Source organism: Oenanthe melanoleuca, chromosome 24, assembly GCF_029582105.1.
Source record: "Oenanthe melanoleuca isolate GR-GAL-2019-014 chromosome 24, OMel1.0, whole genome shotgun sequence".
In the NCBI taxonomy this organism is placed as follows: domain Eukaryota; kingdom Metazoa; phylum Chordata; class Aves; order Passeriformes; family Muscicapidae; genus Oenanthe; species Oenanthe melanoleuca.
In genome coordinates, this window is record NC_079357.1 from 5,715,882 (window position 1) to 5,736,756 (window position 20,875).

Genomic DNA, 20,875 nt, shown 5'->3' on the forward strand with positions numbered 1-20,875 from the left:
ACTGAGGGTTCGAGTCCCGGCGCTGCCCGGTGGCACCGGGGACTGAGGGCTGTGGTTAATCCCGGGCTGTGCCGCTGCAGAGAGTCCGGGAGAAGCGACCATGTCCATCGCCGCCTCCAACACCAGCATGAGGGTGCCCGCCGGCTTCCGGAACCTGCTGGAGGGGCTGGCGCGGGAAGTGCTGCGGGAGCAGCCCACCAACGTGGTGGCCTTTGCAGCTCAGCACTTCCAAAAGCTGCTGGAGCAGAGAGAGGGTGAGTGGCCTTGCCCAGCACCCACGCCCACACTGCCATCCCCTGCCCCATGCTGCATTGCCTGCTCTGTTGACCATCACCAGGGTATCAGGCTTGCCCCATGTGTCCCTTGCACAGTGTCAGTCCTGCCCCTGTGCCCACCATACGCAGCATCAGGCCTCTCCTCTGTGCCCATCACCCAGGCCATCAAACCTGTCCCTTGTGCCCGTTGCCCATGGCTTTGTGCCTGTCCCATTGTCCACCATCTATGGTGTCCCAAATGTCCACCACCTATTGGTGGACCAATTGTGCCATCACCCAGGGTGTTGTGCCTGTCCCATGTGCCCATCACCCATGGTACCAGGTGCCCATTGCATGTGCCATCGAGCCTCCTCCTTCCCCAGCTGGTGGCATTGACCCGGTGGCGTGGGGAGCCATGCTGGAGGATGACCATCGCACCTGGCCCCCTTCCCAGGTAGGCTGCCCTCCACTCCAGGCCCCTCCAGAGAGTCTGAGGTGCCAAGAGCTGCACTGGCTCCCTGCTCCCACCCTGTCCCTGCCACCTTTGTGCCACATCATCCTAATTTTCTTCTTTCCTCCCCCTGAAGGAGGCCAAGGACACAGAGGGGAAGTAGGCAGCACCAGGGGAAGCAGGCAGCACACACAGCTCTGGATCACCGTGATTCTGCCCCAAAATGCGTGGAGAGGAGCCGAAGGGGAGCACGTCCTTATAACCTTCATGAACTGGTTCACCTCTCCGGAGATGCAGCTGCAGCACTTGCCCCAAATCCCCCATTTCCCACCATCCAACCCCAAAACTAAAAAAAACCTCTTGGTGCTCCCCTGGCTCCTGCCCTTTTCCCGTGGGCAGGTGCTGCACTCCCATCTCGCCCCTGAGGTGCTGTTTTAATGAGGAATTTCATTAACGAGGTCCTTGCCGTTATTAGCGCCGATCACCTGAGATTTCTCCCCGAAAAATCCTGGGTTTGGGGCTGAGCTGAGCACGGGATGATATTTTTAGCCTCTATATTTAGGCCCCTGCATCCCTGGAGGTTGGAAGAAACTTCATAACATCCCAGTATGAAGGAATGATGTGACATTGCACTTCTCCTACTTCACTCCATACACTGAGATACCTCCATGGAATTTTGGGGTGCACACAAGGGCCCCCCATCCCATTCCTACCTGTGAAATACATATTTTCCCACACAGAGCGATTTCAAAGTCCCCCCCAAAAAGTGGGGTTTGTGTCGAAGCCGGCTGCTCTATTTTTGGAGAGGACTGAGCCCCCCCATCCACGCTCACCCCGTTTTTACCCCCTCTTTCCTGTTTTCCATCGCCATATGTGGTGCTCGCCCACGGCATGGGGCATGACAGCGGCTCCCCTGGGAAAAACAGGAAGGAGGGATGGGGAAAAAAAAAAAGCTGGCGGGGACCCCGTGCCGGGGCTGATGCCAACCAGCTACGCCTTGACCCCCCCTCCAGCACCGCCTCGCCGGCTGCCGGCTCCTGCTTCGGCAGCCGGCAACACTGCCCGCCCAGGGCACCCTTCCAGCATCCAATTCCCTTTTCTTTTAAGGATTTTTTCCCTTTTTTAAAAGGATTTTTTAGCACCTCGGTGCCACCATCTCAAACCACGACGGCGGGATGTTCTCAGCAGGTCTCACCAGCTGCACTTCCCGTTCTCCCCTTCCAAAATCTGAGTTGTTTCCTCTGAATTCGAATTTTGGAGGTGCTGGAGCACCTGAAAAAGCAGCATCCAGATGAAGGGGTCCAGGGAGGAAAAATGCAGAGCCTGGAACAAGCTCAAACGCGCCATTAATGATTAGAAATGTTCTGGCATTTCGCGTCCCTCCTCCGCAGCCGCAGCCTGCGGGAGACGGCGGCACTCAGCGGCTCTGCCAGGACCTGGGTGCCACGGATGGAGCAGATTTTGGGGGCTAATTGAGGGACTAATCCTAATTTGGGGGCTAACTTCTCAGATCCATGACAGATGAATCACCCCAAAACCCCTTCGTGCTTAACTCGCCCAAAACACCCGGTCTTCTCCCGTTGGAGCAGGCAGTGATGGATCTGAGGGTCTAACATCCAGGAAAAAGGATCTCTTCCCATCAAAAATCCCAGCAGAGCTGCCAAGGCTTCTCCTGGAAGCTGGAGCAGGGTTTTCTGGAGCAGAGCTATTCCCATCCCCCCCCATCTTGGTGTGCTGGTGGGAAGAAGTGACGGTGGAAAAGTGGCTCCAGTGGGGAGAGATGGGTGCCAGTGGCTCCCAGGGGAATTTGAGGGATGCTTGGGAGCATTTCCCAGGGGTGAATTTGGGTGCCTGGCTGGTGCTGGGGCAGGGTGACCCCCATCAACCTCCAAGTGTGGGTGAAATAGGAGGGAGGTGGCAGTGGTGGGATGTGCCTGGGGTGGGGTGGAGTGGGATGGGGAGCAGGGTGTGTGGGTGTCCTGGGGAGCTGAGGTGTCAGGGGACAGGAGGTGCCACCACCTGCACCCAGCAGGAGTGGCCTTGGAGAAAGAGATGGAGATGGGATGGGAATGGGGACAAGGATGGTGGTACAGCAGGGACAGGGCCAGGGATGTGAGTGGGGATGGGGATGGAGACAGGGACAGGGACAGAGATGATGGTGTTGAAACTGGGAATGGGGCAGGGATTGGCATTATGAAGAGGATAGGGACAAGAAGTGGGATGGGGATCATGGCAGGGAAGGTGATAGAGATGGGGACAGAGACAGTGGCAGAGAGAGAATGTGGCGGAGGTGATGGGGACGAGGTCAGGGATGGGGACAGGGCTGGTGGCAGCAGTGGGGACAGTGCCCCTTCCAGTGCCAGAAATGGTGATGTCAGTGGGACTGGGATGCTAATGGAGATGATGATGGTGGTGGTGGCAAGAGGAAGGTCAGTGCCACCAGGCCCCCAGACAAGATGACCCTTGTGAGCAAGCTTGTCCAGGAAGAGCCAGTGGGGCCCGAGTGTGCAGGTGGGTCGGGGGGTGCTGGTGCCCGCCTTGGGGGGGCCGTGCTGTGTTTTGGGGGCTGGCTGGAGCAGCATCGGCGCCGAGCCCACGGGCGACTTGTGCAGTTGCTTAGCAACTCCCAAACCCGGATTAGAGGCGAGCGAGGCAGGCGATGGGGGGGCTGTGGGCTGCGGCCCCCCGCATTGCCCTGGGGGTCCCGCTGCTTCCCGGGGTGCCCCAGCTCACCCTGCCAGCCCCAGCGCTCGGCACGGTCCAGGGTGGCAGCAGGGTCTGCAGGGAGCACCAAGGGCTGGGAAAGTGGCGGGGACTGCAGGTCTGGTTGGAGAACACCCCAAATGTGGGGGGGTCAGATGCTCCTATGAGCGGGGAAGGGACCCCCAGACCCCAGAAGTGGAGCCCACTCCTCTGCTTGGAGCCTGCAGCTGGGCACATCACCCCCGGGGTTCTGCGGGTGCTCGGTGGGACGCTGTGTCCCACCATGCCCACCCTTCCTCACCATCTTCATCCTCATCCTCATCCTCACCCTCCTTCAGGACCAAGTCCTAAGTAGGTCAAGAAGGTTTTTTACCCTCGTGCAAACCAGCCCGTGGGGAAAAACCTGCTCCCAGCATCACTGTGGGTCATGTACCCCCCCAAAATGAACCCATTATCCACACTTGCTGTAGCTTTGCCCCCCAAAAACTCTCCACGCCGAAGGCAAGGCTCATCACATCTTGGCTCGCATCCTCTGCATGTGATGTTGTGTTCCACGAAACTCCAAAGCGAGCTGCCGGCTCCTTTAAGTGTTAGGAGGGAGTTGGAGGCTGCGAAATAAAATTGGAGGAGGGAAAAAAAAAAAAAAATTAAAAAAAAAAAAAAAAAGGAAAAAAAAAAAGAGGAGAGAGGGAGAGAAAAAAAATAAGGCACCCCTCCTTCCCCCCCAAAAGCCTGGCAGGGGTGTCGGGCTGATAGGCTCGCCCGGAGGAAAGCGCATTACGTAGGCAAGCGGCTCCGCTCAACTTGCCACCTGCGCCGGGAGAGCCGCCGGGGAAGCGCGATCCTGCCGGAGCCCCTGCCCGCCGCTGGCCGCCCACCCGCCCTCCGCCATGGACTGCTGCAACGTAGGTGCCCCTTCCCCGACCCCCAGCACCGCTCCTGCCTTCAATCCTTACTGCTGCGCCGGGCCGGGGGCGGCCGGGGGCTTTGGGGTGGTGGGGGCGGGGGGTGCGATGGGCGCTGCACCCACCAAGAGCTCAACAACTCCGCGACCCCCCAAATCCCCACTGCTGCCTCCACACCAGTTCGGAATCCGTCCCACCGGGGCCACAGCATCTGCGCCCCGCAGCCCACTGAGGAAAAGCCCCCTGTCCTCGAATCCAGCTTTTATTTAGCTTTTTCTTCCCCCCACCCCACAATTGCTCTACAGGTGGGATCGGGGCGTTGTGTATGGATAAAGGGCTTAATTGGGGTTCTCTCCACACCGAGGGTGAACTCCCCTCCCTCCTGGCCACCAGCCGTTTTGGGGAGAAAACCACATCCTTTTCCCCTTTCCCCCTGATCCCCTGACTTTTCCTGCCCCTTTCCCCCTCTTCCTTCCCTTTTCCTTCCCCTTTCCCCCTTTTGCTTCCCTTTTCCCCTTTTTTTTTCCTCTTTCCCCACTTTTCCCTCGTTTCCCCCCTCCTGCTAAGACAGCAGCACAGGGAAAAGCCCCCATCTCTCCTCCTGGGCACCTCCAGAGAGGCAAAGCCCACCCTGGATATAGGATTTATTCGACTTGGATATAGGATTTCTCCCCTATAAATAGGACTTTTTCTCTGATATGTAGGATTTCTCCTTCTGAATATAGGATTTCTCCCCTAGATACAAGTTTTCATCAGCTGCATAGAGGTTTTCACCCAATGGATATGATGTTTTTCCACTGGATGTAGGATTTCTCCTGCTGATATAGGATATGGCCCCCCGTTTATAGGTTTTCTCCCCTGAATATCGGATGTCTCCCCTGGATATAGGATTTTTTTCTCCTGAATATATGTTTTTTCCTAGCTATAGACATGATTTCTCAACTTGGATATAGATTTCTGCCACCTGTATGTAGGATTTCTTCCCTGAATATAGGATTTCTCTCCTGGATATAGGAAATGCCCCTGCATATATAGATTTCCTCCACCTGTATATGGTATTTCTCCCCTGGATATAGGATTTCCTTTCTCCTAATATAGGATTTCTCTCTTGGATATAGGATTTCTCACCTGGATATAGGATATACCCCTCCATGTATAGGTTTTCTCTCATGACTCTAGGATTCCCTTCTCCAGATATAGTATTTCTCCCTTGGATATAGGTTTCTCCCACCTGTATATAGGATTTCTCCCCTGGATATAGGTTATTCTCCCCCACCTCCACATATATAGGATTTCTCTCCTGAATATAGGCTTTCTTTCCTAGATATAGGATTTCCTTTCCCTGGCTATAGGATTTCTCCCCTGGCTATAGGATTTCCAGCCCTGGCTATAACATTTCCACCCTGGACATATCATTTCCACCTTGGACCCATCCTCACCTTTCACAATGGTAAAACAATCCGAGCAACTTTGTGGAATCATGGCACGCTCCAATGGGATGAGCTTCCTCCCCCTCAAATCTACAGCTTCCAAAAAAGCCCCCCAGAACTCCTTTAAGTCCTTTCAAGTCCTCGTGGGGCAGCACAAAGGCTTCACCCCCACAGCTGCCAGCACTGGATCATCCAATGCCAGCTCATTTCCACCTCATTTCATTTTCCCAATTTTTTTGGTTTTGTTTTTTTTTTTTCCCTGTTGAATTTGGTGCTGAGTCCAACAGATCTGGTTGGATGTGGCAGGAGGGGAATGGGTTACGGTGATTTGTCCTTGGCAGGGCTTTTTCTCCCTTCTGGCATCACTCCTTTCTGAAATTTCCTGGTGTTTTCAACCAAAGCCCTGAGGAGGGCTGCAGAAGGATGCAACAGGCTACGAGGAAAGGAGAAACTGAGGCATGACCAGCTCATTTTGTGCAGGATGACCCCAGCCCTGTGCCAAAAATATCCCCCAGAACCCCTCCTCTGCTCCCATGGATTCTCCTCTCCCTGCATGATGACCCTGGCTGGATGCAGCAGTGTGATCCTGGGTGGGATTTAGGGATGAGCAGGAACCTGCAGCTTTGGTTGCCATTTCCCCAAGACACCTGCAAGAGACCCTGATTCTTAGCAAACCCTCTCATTTTTAGCAAAGGAGCCTAATTTTTAATGAGTAAACCTAATTTTTAGCAGCCCTCCCCCTAATTTTTAGAACAGGGGCTGATTTAAGACCTTCTTGAACGGATTATTTGGGGAGGGGGCTGTGCTGTTTGCGGTCCCACCAGCTGTAACCCTGCCGTGTCCACCATCAGGAGGGAGCCTGCACAAAGCTGGACGAGGACATCCTGGACATCCCTTTGGACGATCCTGATGCCAACGCGGCAGCTGCCAAGATCCAGGCCAGTTTCCGTGGCCATATGACCCGCAAGAAGATCAAAGGGGGTGAGATTGATCGGAAAACCAAGGACGCCGAGTGCGCCAACAGCACCCGCGGCGGCGACCTCCGCAACGGCGACTAGGTACACCCCAAATCCCGCTGAGTCCCCCCAGAACCGGGTCATTTCTGTAAGGATCCTGCTCTGAGTGTCCTTTGCTGTGTTGATTTGGGATGGAGCATCCTTCCCTGCACAGATTTGGGATGGAGCGTCCTTCCCCAAGCTGATTTGGGATGGAGCATCCTTCCCTGTGCAGATTTGAGATGGAGCATCCTTCCCTGTGCTAATTTGGGATGGAGCATCCTTCCCTGCACAGATTTGGGATGGAGCGTCCTTCCCCAAGCTGATTTGGGATGGAGCATCCTTCCCTGTGCAGATTTGAGATGGAGCGTCCTTCCCTGTGTTGATTTGGGATGGAGCATCCTTCCCTGTGCAGATTTGGGATGGAGCATCCTTCCCTGTGCAGATTTGGGATGGAGCGTCCTTCCCTGTGCAGATTTGGGATGGAGCATCCTTCCCTGTGCAGATTTGGAATGGAGCATCCTTCCCTGTGCAGATTTGGAATGGAGCATCCTTCCCTGTGCAGATTTGGGATGGAGCGTCCTTCCCCAAGCTGATTTGGGATGGAGCATCCTTCCCTGTGCAGATTTGGGATGGAGCATCCTTCCCTGCGCAGATTTGGGATGGAGCATCCTTCCCCAAGATGCTTTGGAATGGAGCATCCTTCCCTGTGCAGATTTGGAATGGAGCATCCTTCCCTGTGCAGATTTGGAATGGAGCATCCTTCCCTGTGCAGATTTGGGATGGAGCGTCCTTCCCCAAGCTGATTTGGGATGGAGCATCCTTCCCTGTGCAGATTTGGGATGGAGCATCCTTCCCCAAGATGCTTTGGGATGGAGCATCCTCCCTGTGCAGATTTGGGATGGAGCAACCTTCCCCGCGCTGGTTCAAGGTGGAGAAGGGGTTTTTCCTCCCAGGAGATGGAAACACACAGGCAGGCAGCCCCTGCCTTGCCCTAATTTTGGGTGCGCGCCGTAGTAGTTGGGAAGGATGGGAAGTAGGATGGGAAGGCGCAGCCCTAGATTTGGATTGAATCTCTCCCTTAGCAACACCACCCTGAGCGCCTCGCCTCAGCACATGCTATTTTTAAAAGCCTGTGTCACAGTCTCCTGGCAGGAAAAGGTAAATTTAAAAAGCGCCCACGGTGCCGAGGCCGCGTGGCACTGGGGGCCGGGTGGTGGCTGCGCCGTGCCCGGGCCGTGCCCTGAGCCGAGCCGGTGCCGGAGCGCGGGGCGGCCCCGGGTACCGGCGGGGCTGGCTCGGGGTTAGCGGCGGGAGGGAGCGCTCCCGGCTCGGCCACGTGAGCGCGGCGGGGCTGCTGGAGATGCAGCTGGGATGAGACTGGGATGGAACTGGGATGGAACTGGGGTGCAGTGAGGGTGGAGGAGGAATGCAGTGGGGATTTAGTGAAGAGACGGTGGGGATGAACTGAAGCGGGGATGCAGTGCGGAGGAAGAGAAAGATGCAGTGAGGATGCGGTGGGGACTCAACAAGGCTGCAGTGGGAAGAACCGAGGGTGTAGAGGGGATGGAACGGGAACTCAGCTGGGACACAGTGGGGATGAACTGAGGGTACGGTGGGAACAGAACTGAGATGTGGTGGGGAAGCAATGGGGATGCAGTGAGAATGCACTGGAGATTCAGTGATGATGCAGTGAGCATGCAATGAGCATGGAGAGGGAATTCAGTGGGGCTGGGATGAGAATGAGCTGAGGATGCAGTGGAGATTTTGTGGAGATCCAGTGGGGACAATGCAGAAACAGTGAGACTGCAGTGGGGCTGCAAAGGGGATGCAGTGAGGATGTGGTGGGGATGAACTGGGCATGCAGTGGGGAAGCAACAGAGATTCAGTGAGGATGCAGTTCAAATGAACTGAAGATGCAGTGGGGAAGCAGTGGGGATTCACTGGGGCTGCAGTGAGGATTGAGTGAGGATGCACAGGGGCTGCACTGGGGCTGCAGTGAGGATTGAGTGAGGATGCACAGGGGCTGCACTGGGGCTGCAGTAAGGATGCCACAGGGCTGCAGTGGGAAAGCAGCTGTTAAGTGGAGGTGCTGTGCAGCTGCTTAGGGCCCAGAGGTTCCTTTGGGATGCCTTGTTAGGGGGCCTAAGCAGGTTGGCAGCAGGGGAGCCAGGTTCCCCTCCTTCTGCCACAGTGCTCTGACTAGGGGGGTGCAGGCTGGGGTCCCCCCCAGGTTCCTGGGCTGGATGAGAGCAGAGTGTGGGCAGCAGTGGAGGCAGGACAAGGGTGCAGGCAGAGTGTGGGCGGGCTGCAAGTAGGGCACGGGCAGGGTGTGGGCAGGGGGAAGGCATGGAGAGGGTGCAGGCTGGAGCAGCAGCACATGAGCAGGGTGCAGGCAGGGTGCAGGCAGGGTGTAGGGCACAGGCAGGGTGCAGAGTGCAGATAAGGTACAGACAGGGCACTGGCAGGGTGCAGCCAAGGCACAGGTGCAGGCAAGGCCCCGGTGCAGGCAAGGCACAGGTGCAGACAGTGCTCAAGGTGCAGGCAGGGCACAGGGTGCAGGGTGCAGGGTACAGGCAGGGCAAAGGGTACAGGGTGCAGACAGGGCACAGGCTACAAACAAGGCTGAGGGTTCAGGGTACAGGCAGGGTGCAGGGTGAAGGGCTCAGGAGGGCACAGGGTGCAGAGAGGACTAAAGGTGCAGACAGGGCACAGGGTACAGGCAAGGCTCAGGGCATAGGGTGCAGGGTGAAGAGTACAGGCAGGCATAAGGTACAGAGAGCACTAAGGGTGCAGGCAGGGCACAGGGTACAGGCAGGGCACAGGGTACAGAGAGCACTACAGGTGCAGGCAAGGCAGAGGCGGGCACAGGCTGCAGGGCACAGGCAGGCACAGGGTACAGGCAGGGCACAGGCTGCAGGGTACAGGCAGGGCACAGGGTACAGAGAGCACTACAGGTGCAGGCAAGGCACAGGCGGGCACAGGCTGCAGGGCACAGGCAGGCACAGGGTACAGGCAGGGCACAGGCTGCAGGGCACAGGCAGGCACAGGGCACAGGGCACAAGCAGGCACAGGGCACAGGGCACAGGGCACAGGCAGGCACAGGCTGCAGGGCACAGGCAGGCACAGGGCACAGGGCACAGGCAGGGCACAGGCAGGCACAGGCTGCAGGGTACAGGCAGGCACAGGGCACAGGGCACAGGCAGGCACAGGCTGCAGGGTATAGGCAGGCACAGGGCACAGGCACAGGGCACAGGCAGGGCACAGGCTGCAGGGTACAGGCACAGGGCACAGGCTGCAGGGTGCAGGCAGGGCACAGGCACAGGGCACAGGCAGGCACAGGCTGCAGGGCACAGGCAGGGCAGACCCAGGCTGACCACTCGCTCTCTCCTTGCTTGCAGGGGCCACCAGCTGCTCAGCGGAACCCCCTCACCGACCCCCTCCCGCCGCCGCCCGCCGAGGCCCAGGAGCCCCCGCTTCACCCCCTGCCCCCAGCATGCGCCCCCCGGGGTCCCCCCCCAGCCAGGCCCTGCCCCTGTCCCTGGCTGCCCCCCCCCAGCCCAGACTCCCCCCGCCCCAATAAACGCCCCTGCCAGAGCCCCGGCCTGTCCTCGGCGCCTTTCGATGTCACCGGCAGAGCGGTGAGGTCACAGCGGGCGGGGGGGAGGGGTGCGGGGCAGGTGGGGCCCAGCAGTGATCTCCCACGTGTATGTGTGACATCATACAGGCACGAGTGACATCACTGCCGGGCGTGTGACAGCTGGCGTGACATCACAGGGTGTGGTGTGACATCACTTGTGGGCAGGAGATGACTTGTGAGGTGCTGGATGAGATGGGTGGTGATGTCACCACTGGACAGGTGATGGCTGCTGTGACACCATACATGTGTGTGTAATGTCACTGCTGGATGTGTGATGCCATACAGGTGTGTGTGGTGGCTGGAGTGACATCATTCCACTGTGTGTGACGTCACTGCTAGGTGTGACTGTGGGTGTGACATCATACAGACACATGTCACGTCACCACTGCTGCGTGATAGAGAGTGTGACATCATGCAGGCACACATGACATCCCTGATGGACATGTGACATGCCTGTATGGCATCATACAGGCATCAGTCTGATGCTGTGATGTCAGACACTCATTGTGACATCATACCTCCCGACACAGGATGTGACATCACGGGGTGCGACAACACGGGCATCATGATGTCACCTCAGCCTGTGATGTCACCCTGCCCTATGACATCACCCAGAAAGTCGTGGGACATCCCTCCCCACCTCGAAATCAGCACAAACTCACCCAACGTGCCGGTGCTGGGCAGCGCAGCAGCTTTTAATCAGAAAACCCCTAAAAAAAGTGTGTGTGTGTGTGTGTGTGGCCACATCACTCACCCCCCCACCTTTAATGCTCTTTTATGAAAAATCCCTCATTTCACCTGATATATAGATATAGAAAAAAAATAATAAGAAGGGGACCCCCCTGAGGCAGAGCTGGGGCTGGTTTGGGGAGTGATATTTATGGGGAGACTCGGTCCCTCCAAACCCAGAGAGCCCCTGCACCCATTAAACACGCCCACGATGAGTCCAGCTGCTCGAGGCATCTGTTCAAAAGAAAAGGAAACCCAAAAAGGGACAAAACCACCCCAGGAAGCAGGGAGCGGGGTGGGCTGGCTATGGGCACCCCTGTTTTTTTGGGGGGCTGCTCACACCAAGGAGCCAGCTCGGCTCTGTGCTGGCACCATGACAGGAACGGCACCTGCTCGTGCCAGGCTGGAGGGGGGCAGCGAGCCCGCGGGGGGGTCCTGGCGGCGCCGGGGGGTCCCGTTAACGGCAGGGGGTGAGAGGCTGGGGGGCCGCCCCCCTCCCCGGGCCGGGGGGCCCCGGTAGCTGCCGGTGGTGGTGAGGATGGAGGCGGTGTCCGAGGGGGCTCGGGCTCCGTAGGGCTGCCGGGTGCCGGCGATGGAGGACAGGGTGCTGGTTTTGGACATGGTGTCTGAAGCCGGCCTCCTCGCCCACGTCGGCGTTTTGGGTGCCACGGCGTCTTCCCTGCCGAGAGGGGAGAGGGTCAGAGAGATGGGCTCTGGGAGCCCTTCCATTCCCCGCCCCAGTGTGCCCTGAGCTTGTGCAGATATCCTGGACCCCCAAACAGAAGGAAAAAAGCACAAGGGGAAAATAGAGGTGGAAAATGCCCTCGTTAGCTCTGAAACCTAATGACAACTGGCCAGAGGTGGAAATTTCCCTCCTGATTGTTACCTCTGGAGCATACTGATGGCTGGCCAGAGATAAAGAACTCTTCTCCACAATTAACTGTGAACCTGAGAAATGACAGGCCAGAGGTGGAAACACCCTCCTCGCCTGTTAACCTGAAACCTAATGATGATTTGAACCCCCTCCATAGGAAGAGTGCCTCACTTGATCTCGTTGGCTCCCTCCTCCTGGCTGTCACGTTTTTTCCTCCTGTAGCCAACAATCTTCTGGGCAAAGAAGATGATGGTGGCAAGGGCACCCAGGGAGCCCAGCACGGCGGCAGCAATGACTGCTTTGGTGTTTGCTGCCAGAGAGAGACAGAGATTCCCTTATTTCCTTATTCCCACATCTCATGTGTCCCCCTCTCCAACCCTGTGGACACGTACTCACTTGAGTGTACCTCCAGGACAATGCTGCAGTTCTTAGAACCTGCTTGGTTTTCAGCCCTGCAGACGTAGACCCCCGACATTTCCAGGGTGAGGTTGGTCAGCTTGAGGGTGCCCCTGGCCCGGTCTGCAGGTGAGAAATTTGGGCGCTGCCTCACAGCCACCCCTTCACCCTCCACCTCCTCGTGCAGGAAGCGGTTAAGAGGATGAAGCCAAAGAATCCCCCAGCTGAATCTTGTCAGGATATCCCATCCCCACGCTGGCACCACCTTACCCTGGGCGGGGGGAAAGAAGACCTGCAGGGTGGGCGGCTCGCGCTGCCACTGGTACATGGGCGAGGGCTTCCCCTTCTTGGAGGAGCAGATCAAGGTGACGTTGGCGCCCACGACGGCGCTGCCCTGCAGGTGGCAGGTGGGCACGGCCGGCGGCACTGTGGGCACCGGTGTCAGTCCCGAGGGGCCCCGCGGGAGCCCCCGGGGAGACCGGCAGAGCCTTACCCAGCACGGTGAGGTTGATGACGCCGATGTTCTTGTCCAACCTGATGGTGTCGTCCTCCACGTTGACGGAGCACATGTACTGGCCCGAGTCCTGCTCGCGGGTGGCGTTGATGAACACCGAGATGTTGTGGCTGAAGATGTCGTACAGGAACCCAATGCGCGGCTTCAGCTCCGTCTCCTCCACCTTCACCTTCCCGCCCAGGTATGACAGGATCTGCAAAGGAAAAAAACACACGTTTTCACTTCTGGAAGGTGTTGCTGCAGAGAAAAAAACCCCAAATCCCAAATTTTGTAGAGCAGTGGTTGCTGTATGAGTCCTCCAGCCTCACCTGCCCTGAGCATGCTGGACATGGGAACTGCAGGCAGCTCCCCACCACAGGCACAAATACTCCTGGCATGGGCACCATGAGGAACTGTCCCACCAAGTCCCACCACAAGTAGTGCCCCCACTGTGGACACCATCTCCCCACCACGGGTATCTCCCCATCGTGAGCACAAGCAGCACCTCCCTATTGCAGGCACCCTGGGCGTGCCCCCAGTGTGGGCATCTCCCCTCATGGGCACAATGGGCACCTCCTGATCATGAGGACCACAATCATCTCCCACCTGTACCTCCCTGTACAGGCATCTCCCCATCTTGGATCTCTCCCTATCTTGTTTCTCTGCCCACTGTGGGCACCACAAGCACCTCCCTGCAGCAGGCACTGTGGGCTTGACCTCATCATGGGCATCTACACATCACCATGAGCACCCCTCATCAAGGGCATCCCCCATGGTGGGCACCATGAGCTTCCCCCATCGTGGACACCACCCCATCATGGGCACTACACGCAGCTCCCCATGGTGTGGGGATGGCACCATGGGTATGCCATGAGCAGGTCACCCACGGTGGTCACCTCCCCACAGTGGGTGCCATCAACTTCACCCCACCATGGGCCAACTCTCCACCATGGGCACCACAAGAATGCCCCCACTGTGGGAACCACACACATCTCCCCATGGGCACGTCCCCACCATGAGCATCTCCCCATTGTGGGCATCTCCTCATCACGGGCACCACGTCCTTACCATGGACACACCCATTGTGAGACACCATGAGGTTCCCCCTGCATCTTCCCTGCTTGGGCACCACGAGTGTCATCCCATCACGAGCATCACACAGTGGGCACTATAATCTTCCCCCCACCATGGGCACCACCAGCACCCCCTCCACGGTCACCTCCCAGCTTGGCCCCCTCCATCTCCTGTCTGGCAGCCCCTGCCCTCTTCTCACCTGGGAGGGACTAGGATTCTTGTTCAGCATCCAGCTGACGTAGGGCTTGTTCTGGGAGTGGCTGGTGTACCAGGCAGGCAGCACTGCCTGCTGCCCCTCCACGGAGAACACCAGGCTGGTCCCCACGTGCACCTCCAGCACGGCCAAGGAGACACCTGCCCATGGGAGAGGGAAGAAACCAGGAAATGACTCAACCCCAGCTGCCACTTCTCTACAAAACCTCACCGACTGTGAGAAAAAACCCCATTCCCAAGACAAAACAACAATCCCAGGTTATCAGCAGGAAGCTGGGCCAGGAGAACATTCTGCCTCCGTCCCTGCTGCAGGAAGGGCTTTTTGCCTGCTCCAGAGGATGCAGGACATTGCTGCTCCCTCCCATCCCAGCTTCCGCCCCACACTCAGCTTGGGAATTCCTAAGGCCCAAGTCCCCCCTCCCAGGAGAGAGCTGCCTCCAGCAGGCAGACAGCACACTCCCTTAGCTCAGTACTGGGGTACCCCCAGCCCCCCATGATGCTGCACCAGATCCCATGGGATTTATCTGTAGGGCTCTCCCATATGCACCCCACAAACTTTCTCCAGCATCCCCCCTTTTTGCTGCCAGCAGTAAACTGGGATAATCCACGAGTGGCTTCCTCTGGTGCCCCATCTCATTTAACCCCATCCCAATCCCCTGTCCCCTGCATCCCAGCATCCCCCAAGCCCCACTGGGAGGAGTGATGGGGTAAGAGTGGGTACCACAGAGAGGGATGCTCAGCTCCTGGGGGAAGATCACTCCCCAGCTTTGCCCGTAAGGCCCAGCCACAGAATTAATCGGCTCAGGCGAGGCTGGGTTTGTGCTGGGGCTGGTTTGTTTTCCCCAGGGAACATCACCGAGGCCCTGCATCCCAGCAGCTCCATCCCTGCATCCCCCATCGATCCATGGCCCCGGCTGGCCCCGCTCCTGCCAGTGCCCCAGGGATGCTCCACACTGGGATGCAGGGGGGGAAAGGATGATGCTACCCCACCATCCCAAACCCTCAGTTTGGGGAGATTTGAAGGATTTCGGGAGCTTTCAATAACCTCGCACTTTTCCCTAAGAGCTCAGAGGTTTTAATTGGATTTTTCCAGGGTGGGAAGAGGAAAACAAGGCGCTGGGGGGTATTTTTAGCCTCCTCCTGCATCCGTTCATCCCCCCTCCTGGCAAGGCATTGGTGCCATTTCCGGACGGAGCCTTCCAGCTCCAGGCAGGAAACTCTGCTCCGGCTGATAAGTCTTCTCAGGAATTAAAAAAAATAATTAAATTTCCTTTCTCTGGTGAAAAACTGGGAGAAATAAGGCCCAGTCTGGTGAGGATGCGTAAAAATAGCTCACTCAGGCTAAGAACATAAACCTTTAAATCCTGGAGGGTTTGGGCGGGGGGAGATGCTGGAGGCGCCTGCAGGTCCCAAATCATTGATAATATTATTTATTAAGGATATAAAGCTGTGGTACCAGATCCAATAGACAGTATGGGAAAAAGAATGGTAATTATAGTGTATTTATATGTAATTATACGGATAATTGTATTAAATTTAGAGAAAGTGGAAAGAAATACGGGATGGCGACTCATTAAATTGGAATTTCCAGAACAAAATAGATCATGGAGAACATGTAATTTGTAATGGTTATAAATATAGGTGTATTTTTATAAGAATAGGGATAATAGTGCTCAGAATAAGGTGAGTAATGATCAAAGTGAGAGTAATAATTATAAAAGTGGGAATAATAATGATAAAAGTGATATTAATAATAAAAATAATTGTAATAGTGATTATAATAATTGTAACAATTATTCCAATACAATAATGATAACAGTCATAATAATTATAATAGTGATACTAATACTACTACTACTACTAATATTAATTAATTATGCAGATGGCACAGCCCCTAATCCTCCCTGCATTCCCAACAGCTGCAAAAATCCAGGTGTTTTCAGCCCAGATCCTCCATTATTACAAAAGTGTGTTAAATTGTGATAATCTAGAATAAAATAGATTATATTCAATAAGTGCATTGTAATTTCTATTTGAAATACTAGAGGTAACAGGTAATAGACCTTATGGAATATTTCTAATTTAATAAAAATAATTGTAAGAGTTATAACACTTACAATAACAATTATAATAGTGATTATAATTATAATAAAAATTATTATCATAGCAAGATTATAATAGTAATAAAAGAGTGATAATAAGTATAATGATGATAATGATAATAGAATATTATTCATAATATAGTTCATTAATGATGCAGATGGCATCAATAAATGACTTCACAGCTTCTGCATCCCCAACAGCTGGGAAAATCCAGATTTTTCATCCTGCCTTCTCCATCAGCACGACTTTTTGGGCACAAAAAAGGTCCTGGGCCAAAGGGTGTTGGGGATTCCTGGGGAAATCCAGGCTCCAGAGAGGGAAAAGATGCTCTGGCACCAGCCAGAGGTTTCCCATGGCACCCCAAGGCGTTAAAACAGCCCCGTGTGCCTCAAAGCTCCCGTGTTAACTTAATGATGACCACGTTAATTATGTTAATTGTGCTCTGGGGCTGCAGCTCTGCTCTGTCATCCTTGAAACCCCTGGGGCAGCAGGAGATCCCGGCTCCATCCTCTCCCCTCCGGTATATCGCGGAGAGGGAGATGGATCCACATCTGCTCACTCCCCCAAATCCCCTTTTTCTTGCAGAATTCACCCAAACTCCTCACATCGGACAGATGTGACCCTAGAGAGGGCTGGTGGAGCTGCAGGCACGGGACTGAACCCCCTGGCACAGCTCTGGCTTTGGCCACCTCGACGCTCCAAATCCTCTAATGCTTTAACCAGATCGAAAAAATTAAGCCGCTCGCGGTGCTCATACGGACCCGGGGGGGCGCGGGGCGCTCAGCCCCTCCCGCTGCTCTTTGGGCTCAAAACCTGGATTTTTATCCAGCTGCCCTGAGCTAAACACCTGCCCGGGTGTTTTCCCCCCGCCCCAGCCCATCTGCTGGGATTTTTTTTGCATATGGAGAAACAAAATAGACTTAAATTTACCTTTAAAAATAGATATAATATTTTTTTCCCCCCTCTACGGAATAAATATCTTACAATTTAGCATTCCAAAATACTTTAAATTTCCTCATGGAAAAAAATAAAAAAACTGCTTTAAATTTCCCTTTGAATCTTTTCCCTATGGAAAAAAATCACCTTTAAATCCCTGCAATCTTAACATTAATCCCTGTGCTGATATCAATCACCCTATCCTCATCTAAAATGGCATCATTTCACCCTTTAAAAAAAAGCTTTTTTTCTGGCACTGAACCCCCAAAAAAGCAAACTCCCCCTCCAGCCCCCTCCCCAAATCACCAAACCATTAACTGTACAAGGAATTAAATCCCGGGGGCGGTTGGGGTTTGATGACCCCGGTTGATAGGATTAAGGCGCTGGAGTCATGTGAAACCCAGACCCAAATTAAATCCCAAAAGACCAAGCTTGGGATTTAAAATACACAGCGGGAATCTGGCCGGAAAAGGGACCCTTGAAAAAGCTTGGAAAAAGGTCAAGGAGCATCTCGGCGCTGCAACGCAGCTTTCTCTTTTTTAAAAAATTTTTTTGGGGATTTTTTTTTTTTCCTTTTCTTCCCTTAACTTTGACTATTTATAAACGGGCAGATAGGAGATGCCGGGCTGTGGAGCAGTGTCCGTTGGGAAAATCCACAGCGGCATTTCTCACGACCCCGGGGGCAAGGGGGGGGGCAGAAAGTGCCCTATCCTCCAGAGAGACCAAATTTGGGGAAAAAAAATTAAATAATGCAATAATCATATGTGACTTTGCTATAGATGGAAACGTGCTTCACCCCTGGGTGTGGGAGAGAGAGGCGGAGATGGGATGGGATAGGGATGGGATGGGCAGGGGATGAGGCTGGAATGGGATTGAGGAAGGAGTTGGGATTGAGGATGGGATGGGATCGGGACTGGGAAGAGAACAGGGATGGCAAACATCCCTCATTTTGCTTTTCCCCATCAAAATCCCATGAGGATCCCACGGGATGAGGAAGGATTTCTTGAAAGCAAAACTAAAGGAAAAACACACTTGAGGTTCAAAAGGGTCTTTTTTGCTGCATTTTTGAGCTGTCAGTGACCGTGATGTCACATCCCAGGGCTCAAGCCTGACTTTTCTTGTGGGAATCCATCATGATTCCATGCAAAAAATGCCATCAGGATGCGGCAAAGGAGTGCCCTGGTGGGATTTAAGGGCTGAGTGACCCCTGAGCCTCACATCAACTTGCTTTAATTAACTTTCATCAAGGAAGAAAACCTTCAAGGAGGAACAAGTGGCGTCTCCAGGACCCCCACCCAGTGTTCTGCTGGAAGGAAATGCTGCTGCCATTGTTTTTGGGGCCGTTTCCTTTCTCCAAAGGCCTCTCCTTTGCTGGGAACGTCAAAGGGTGTTTCCTTTCGGAGCAACCGTGGCAGATCCAAAAAAACTCAAATAGGGTGGGAAATTAGGGGTGGAAGAAGGGAAAATCCACGGACAGAGAAGGCTTAAGACCCCTCGTCTCAAAACCAGCTGGGATGGCTGTGGAGCACTAGTAAACAGGGGAAAACAAATGGAATTTTTCCTCTCAATGCCACGCAGGGAGTGAACTGTGGACTCTCACATCGGAGTCTCTGGTGTGTCCCCACATGGGGGAACTTTGTGTTTGGGGGTGCTGGAAGCGGCTGTTTGGCAGCTCCAAAAGTACAAATGGCTTTTCCAGGGAAGACTCAGATTTTCTCCACTCCGAGCACTCCTAAAAGGGGAGGGGGATGGATTGCCCCCCTCATCCCCACGCCAATTTGCCTGCTGGTGTAGGAAGGAGAGTGGGGACACAGAGCCAGGCGGGTGTTGTGACCCGCATCCCGGTACCCCACGGTCCTTCCCGGTGCCACCCGAACGCCTCCCAGGCTCCTGCCTGGCGGTGCCGGGCTCCGAGGTGCCTCCGGCTGCTCCCACACTCTGCCCGGTGACCCCCTCGGATCTCCGGCTCCTGCTCGATGCCCTCCCAAAAGCTCTCGCTCGTCCTGCCCCGTTCATCCCGCTTTTCCCGAGTCCCGCCGGGCGCCCCTCCGGTACCACCGCGTCCCGAGCGGTTCCCCCGGATCCCCCCGCGCCAGCCCCGCCGCATCCCCAAAGCCCCGCATCCCCCGGTGCTCCCGCATCCCCCGGTGCTCCGGCGGTCCCCCCGGTGCCCGTCCCCCCGGTGCTCACCCAGCAGCGCCGCCAGCGCCAGCGCCGCCCGCCGCAGCGCGCCCATGGCCGGAGCCGCCGCCGCAGCAGGTGCCGGGGGGGCGCGGGGGCAGCGGGGCGGCGCCGGGCAGGTGGGGGCGGGGCCGGGCCCACCACACCCCGAGTGGGTGTCCCGTCCCCGCACTGACCCTCCCCCCGGGGTCCAGCACAGCCCTCCCCCCCAGTGCGCAATTCTTCATCGGTTATTATTGCTTCTGCTGGGGGTAAGGGTGGCACCTCGATGGCAAATGTCACTCCCCGCCAAGGGATGCACACGGACCCCAAACCCTCCCCGTTCTCATCTGTCCCACGCCAGCAGGGTGGGAAATCCCGTCCTGCATCCCTCACAGCCCCGTCCAACATCCCCCGCCACCCTTCCGACAAACGCATCTATCCTGAAAAATAAACACAATATCCAAAAAAAGGCGATTTTGACTACCTGGTTTTCGGGAGCCCCGGGTGCATCCTGCCCGGCTCAGCCAGGGTTATCCCGGTCCTCGATCAGAGCAGGGTCAGACCTCGAAGCCCCAGCGGAGATTAGACAGTGGCGGAGGAGGAGGAGGAGGCGGCGGGGGCAGAATTAATCCCTTCTCGCCCTCGCCACCCCCCGTAATCCCGCCTGGCCTCCCGGACTGCGGGATCTCAGGAGCAAGGAGGCTTTGGGGGATCGACCTGACTTGATCCCATCAGGACCCCTGACAGCATTCTCACCCTCTGCTGCGTCCGATGCTCCCAACTCACCTTGGTCTCTCTCTGCTTTGAAGGCTGGGAGCGGGGAGGGCGCTTTGGTGACCCAAGGGTGACCTGCTCCTCTTCCTCACTCCACCACCTCAGGGCTCAGCTGCATCCCGAGGCGATGCCAACATCCACACGGGCAGGGATCCTCACTTCTTTCAAGGATTCTGGGAACCTCTGGTGCTCACCCCACATAACAAAAATAACAACGACCCCAGGAACAAAACCCTGACGGGAATATCCACAGGGAAGAGCTCAGCACCTCCCCAAACTCCCCCAGAGAAGGAGAAGGATGTGTGGGAGCCTCTGGACGTGTTTGTTTGATTTTATTAGGACCGACACATTCATCGTATGTCACAACGTCACCGATGGATGAGCTCCAGGAAATAAAACCCACCGGCCCCGGCGGCAGCGCGGGGCTGGAGCAGCAACACGCTGAAAAGGCTTAAATGCGTCCTCCCCCACCCCCTCCCGACCCCTCCCCCTCCCCACCTTCCCCTTCTCACAGCTTTGATTGTATCCATAAGCAATGGGTCGACAACAAAACAAATAAAAATAATCATCGTGTTTTCCCAGCTGCCAGGTTATTCTCACGGAGAGTTTTGGAACTCGATTTAAAAAAAAAAAAAAAAAAAAAAGAGGACACTGAAAGGAGCGAAAGAAACGATAAAAAAAGGGTAAAAAGTGAGAATAGAAATAATAATAAAAAAAAACAAAATTAAGAGAAGCAAAAGAA

At 55.4% G+C, this 20,875-nt stretch overlaps 2 protein-coding genes across 2 annotated transcripts; one reads left to right on the top strand and one right to left on the bottom strand.

Annotated features, from left to right (window-relative positions):
- The first annotated feature begins 10 nt into the window (after positions 1-10).
- Positions 11-6,801, top strand: LOC130262406 (sperm surface protein Sp17-like). Its single transcript, XM_056509499.1, has 6 exons — positions 11-254; positions 638-708; positions 842-864; positions 2,097-2,145; positions 4,194-4,313; positions 6,595-6,801. The coding sequence occupies exons 1-6, from the start codon at positions 101-103 to the stop codon at positions 6,799-6,801; spliced, it is 624 nt and encodes a 207-aa protein (XP_056365474.1). The 5' UTR covers positions 11-100.
- A 4,251-nt stretch (positions 6,802-11,052) lies between these two features.
- On the bottom strand, positions 11,053-19,491 carry LOC130262392 (endothelial cell-selective adhesion molecule-like). The gene is made up of 7 exons (XM_056509484.1): positions 19,387-19,491; positions 14,144-14,298; positions 12,871-13,084; positions 12,648-12,803; positions 12,378-12,500; positions 12,153-12,291; positions 11,053-11,786 (listed from the first exon to the last, which is right to left on the bottom strand). Exons 1-7 carry the CDS (start codon positions 19,430-19,432, stop codon positions 11,444-11,446), a joined length of 1,176 nt encoding a protein of 391 aa, XP_056365459.1. The 5' UTR covers positions 19,433-19,491; the 3' UTR covers positions 11,053-11,443.
- Between the last annotated feature and the right edge of the window lie 1,384 nt (positions 19,492-20,875).

What these genes read in the sequence shown, in the direction of transcription:
- LOC130262406 (XM_056509499.1), top strand. Translation starts at nt 101, where the DNA reads ATGTCCATCGCCGCCTCCAACACCAGCATGAGGGTGCCCGCCGGCTTC. An exon ending in GCGGCTCTGCCAGGACCTGG is followed by an intron (nt 2,146 to 4,193) that starts GTGCCACGGATG and finishes CGCATTACGTAG; the next exon opens with GCAAGCGGCTCCGCTCAACT. An exon ending in CCGCCATGGACTGCTGCAAC is followed by an intron (nt 4,314 to 6,594) that starts GTAGGTGCCCCT and finishes GTCCACCATCAG; the next exon opens with GAGGGAGCCTGCACAAAGCT.
- LOC130262392 (XM_056509484.1), bottom strand. Translation starts at nt 19,432, where the DNA reads ATGGGCGCGCTGCGGCGGGCGGCGCTGGCGCTGGCGGCGCTGCTGG. An exon ending in AGAATCCTAGTCCCTCCCAG is followed by an intron (nt 13,085 to 14,143) that starts GTGAGAAGAGGG and finishes TTTCCTTTGCAG; the next exon opens with ATCCTGTCATACCTGGGCGG. An exon ending in CTTCTTTCCCCCCGCCCAGG is followed by an intron (nt 12,501 to 12,647) that starts GTAAGGTGGTGC and finishes TCTCACCTGCAG; the next exon opens with ACCGGGCCAGGGGCACCCTC.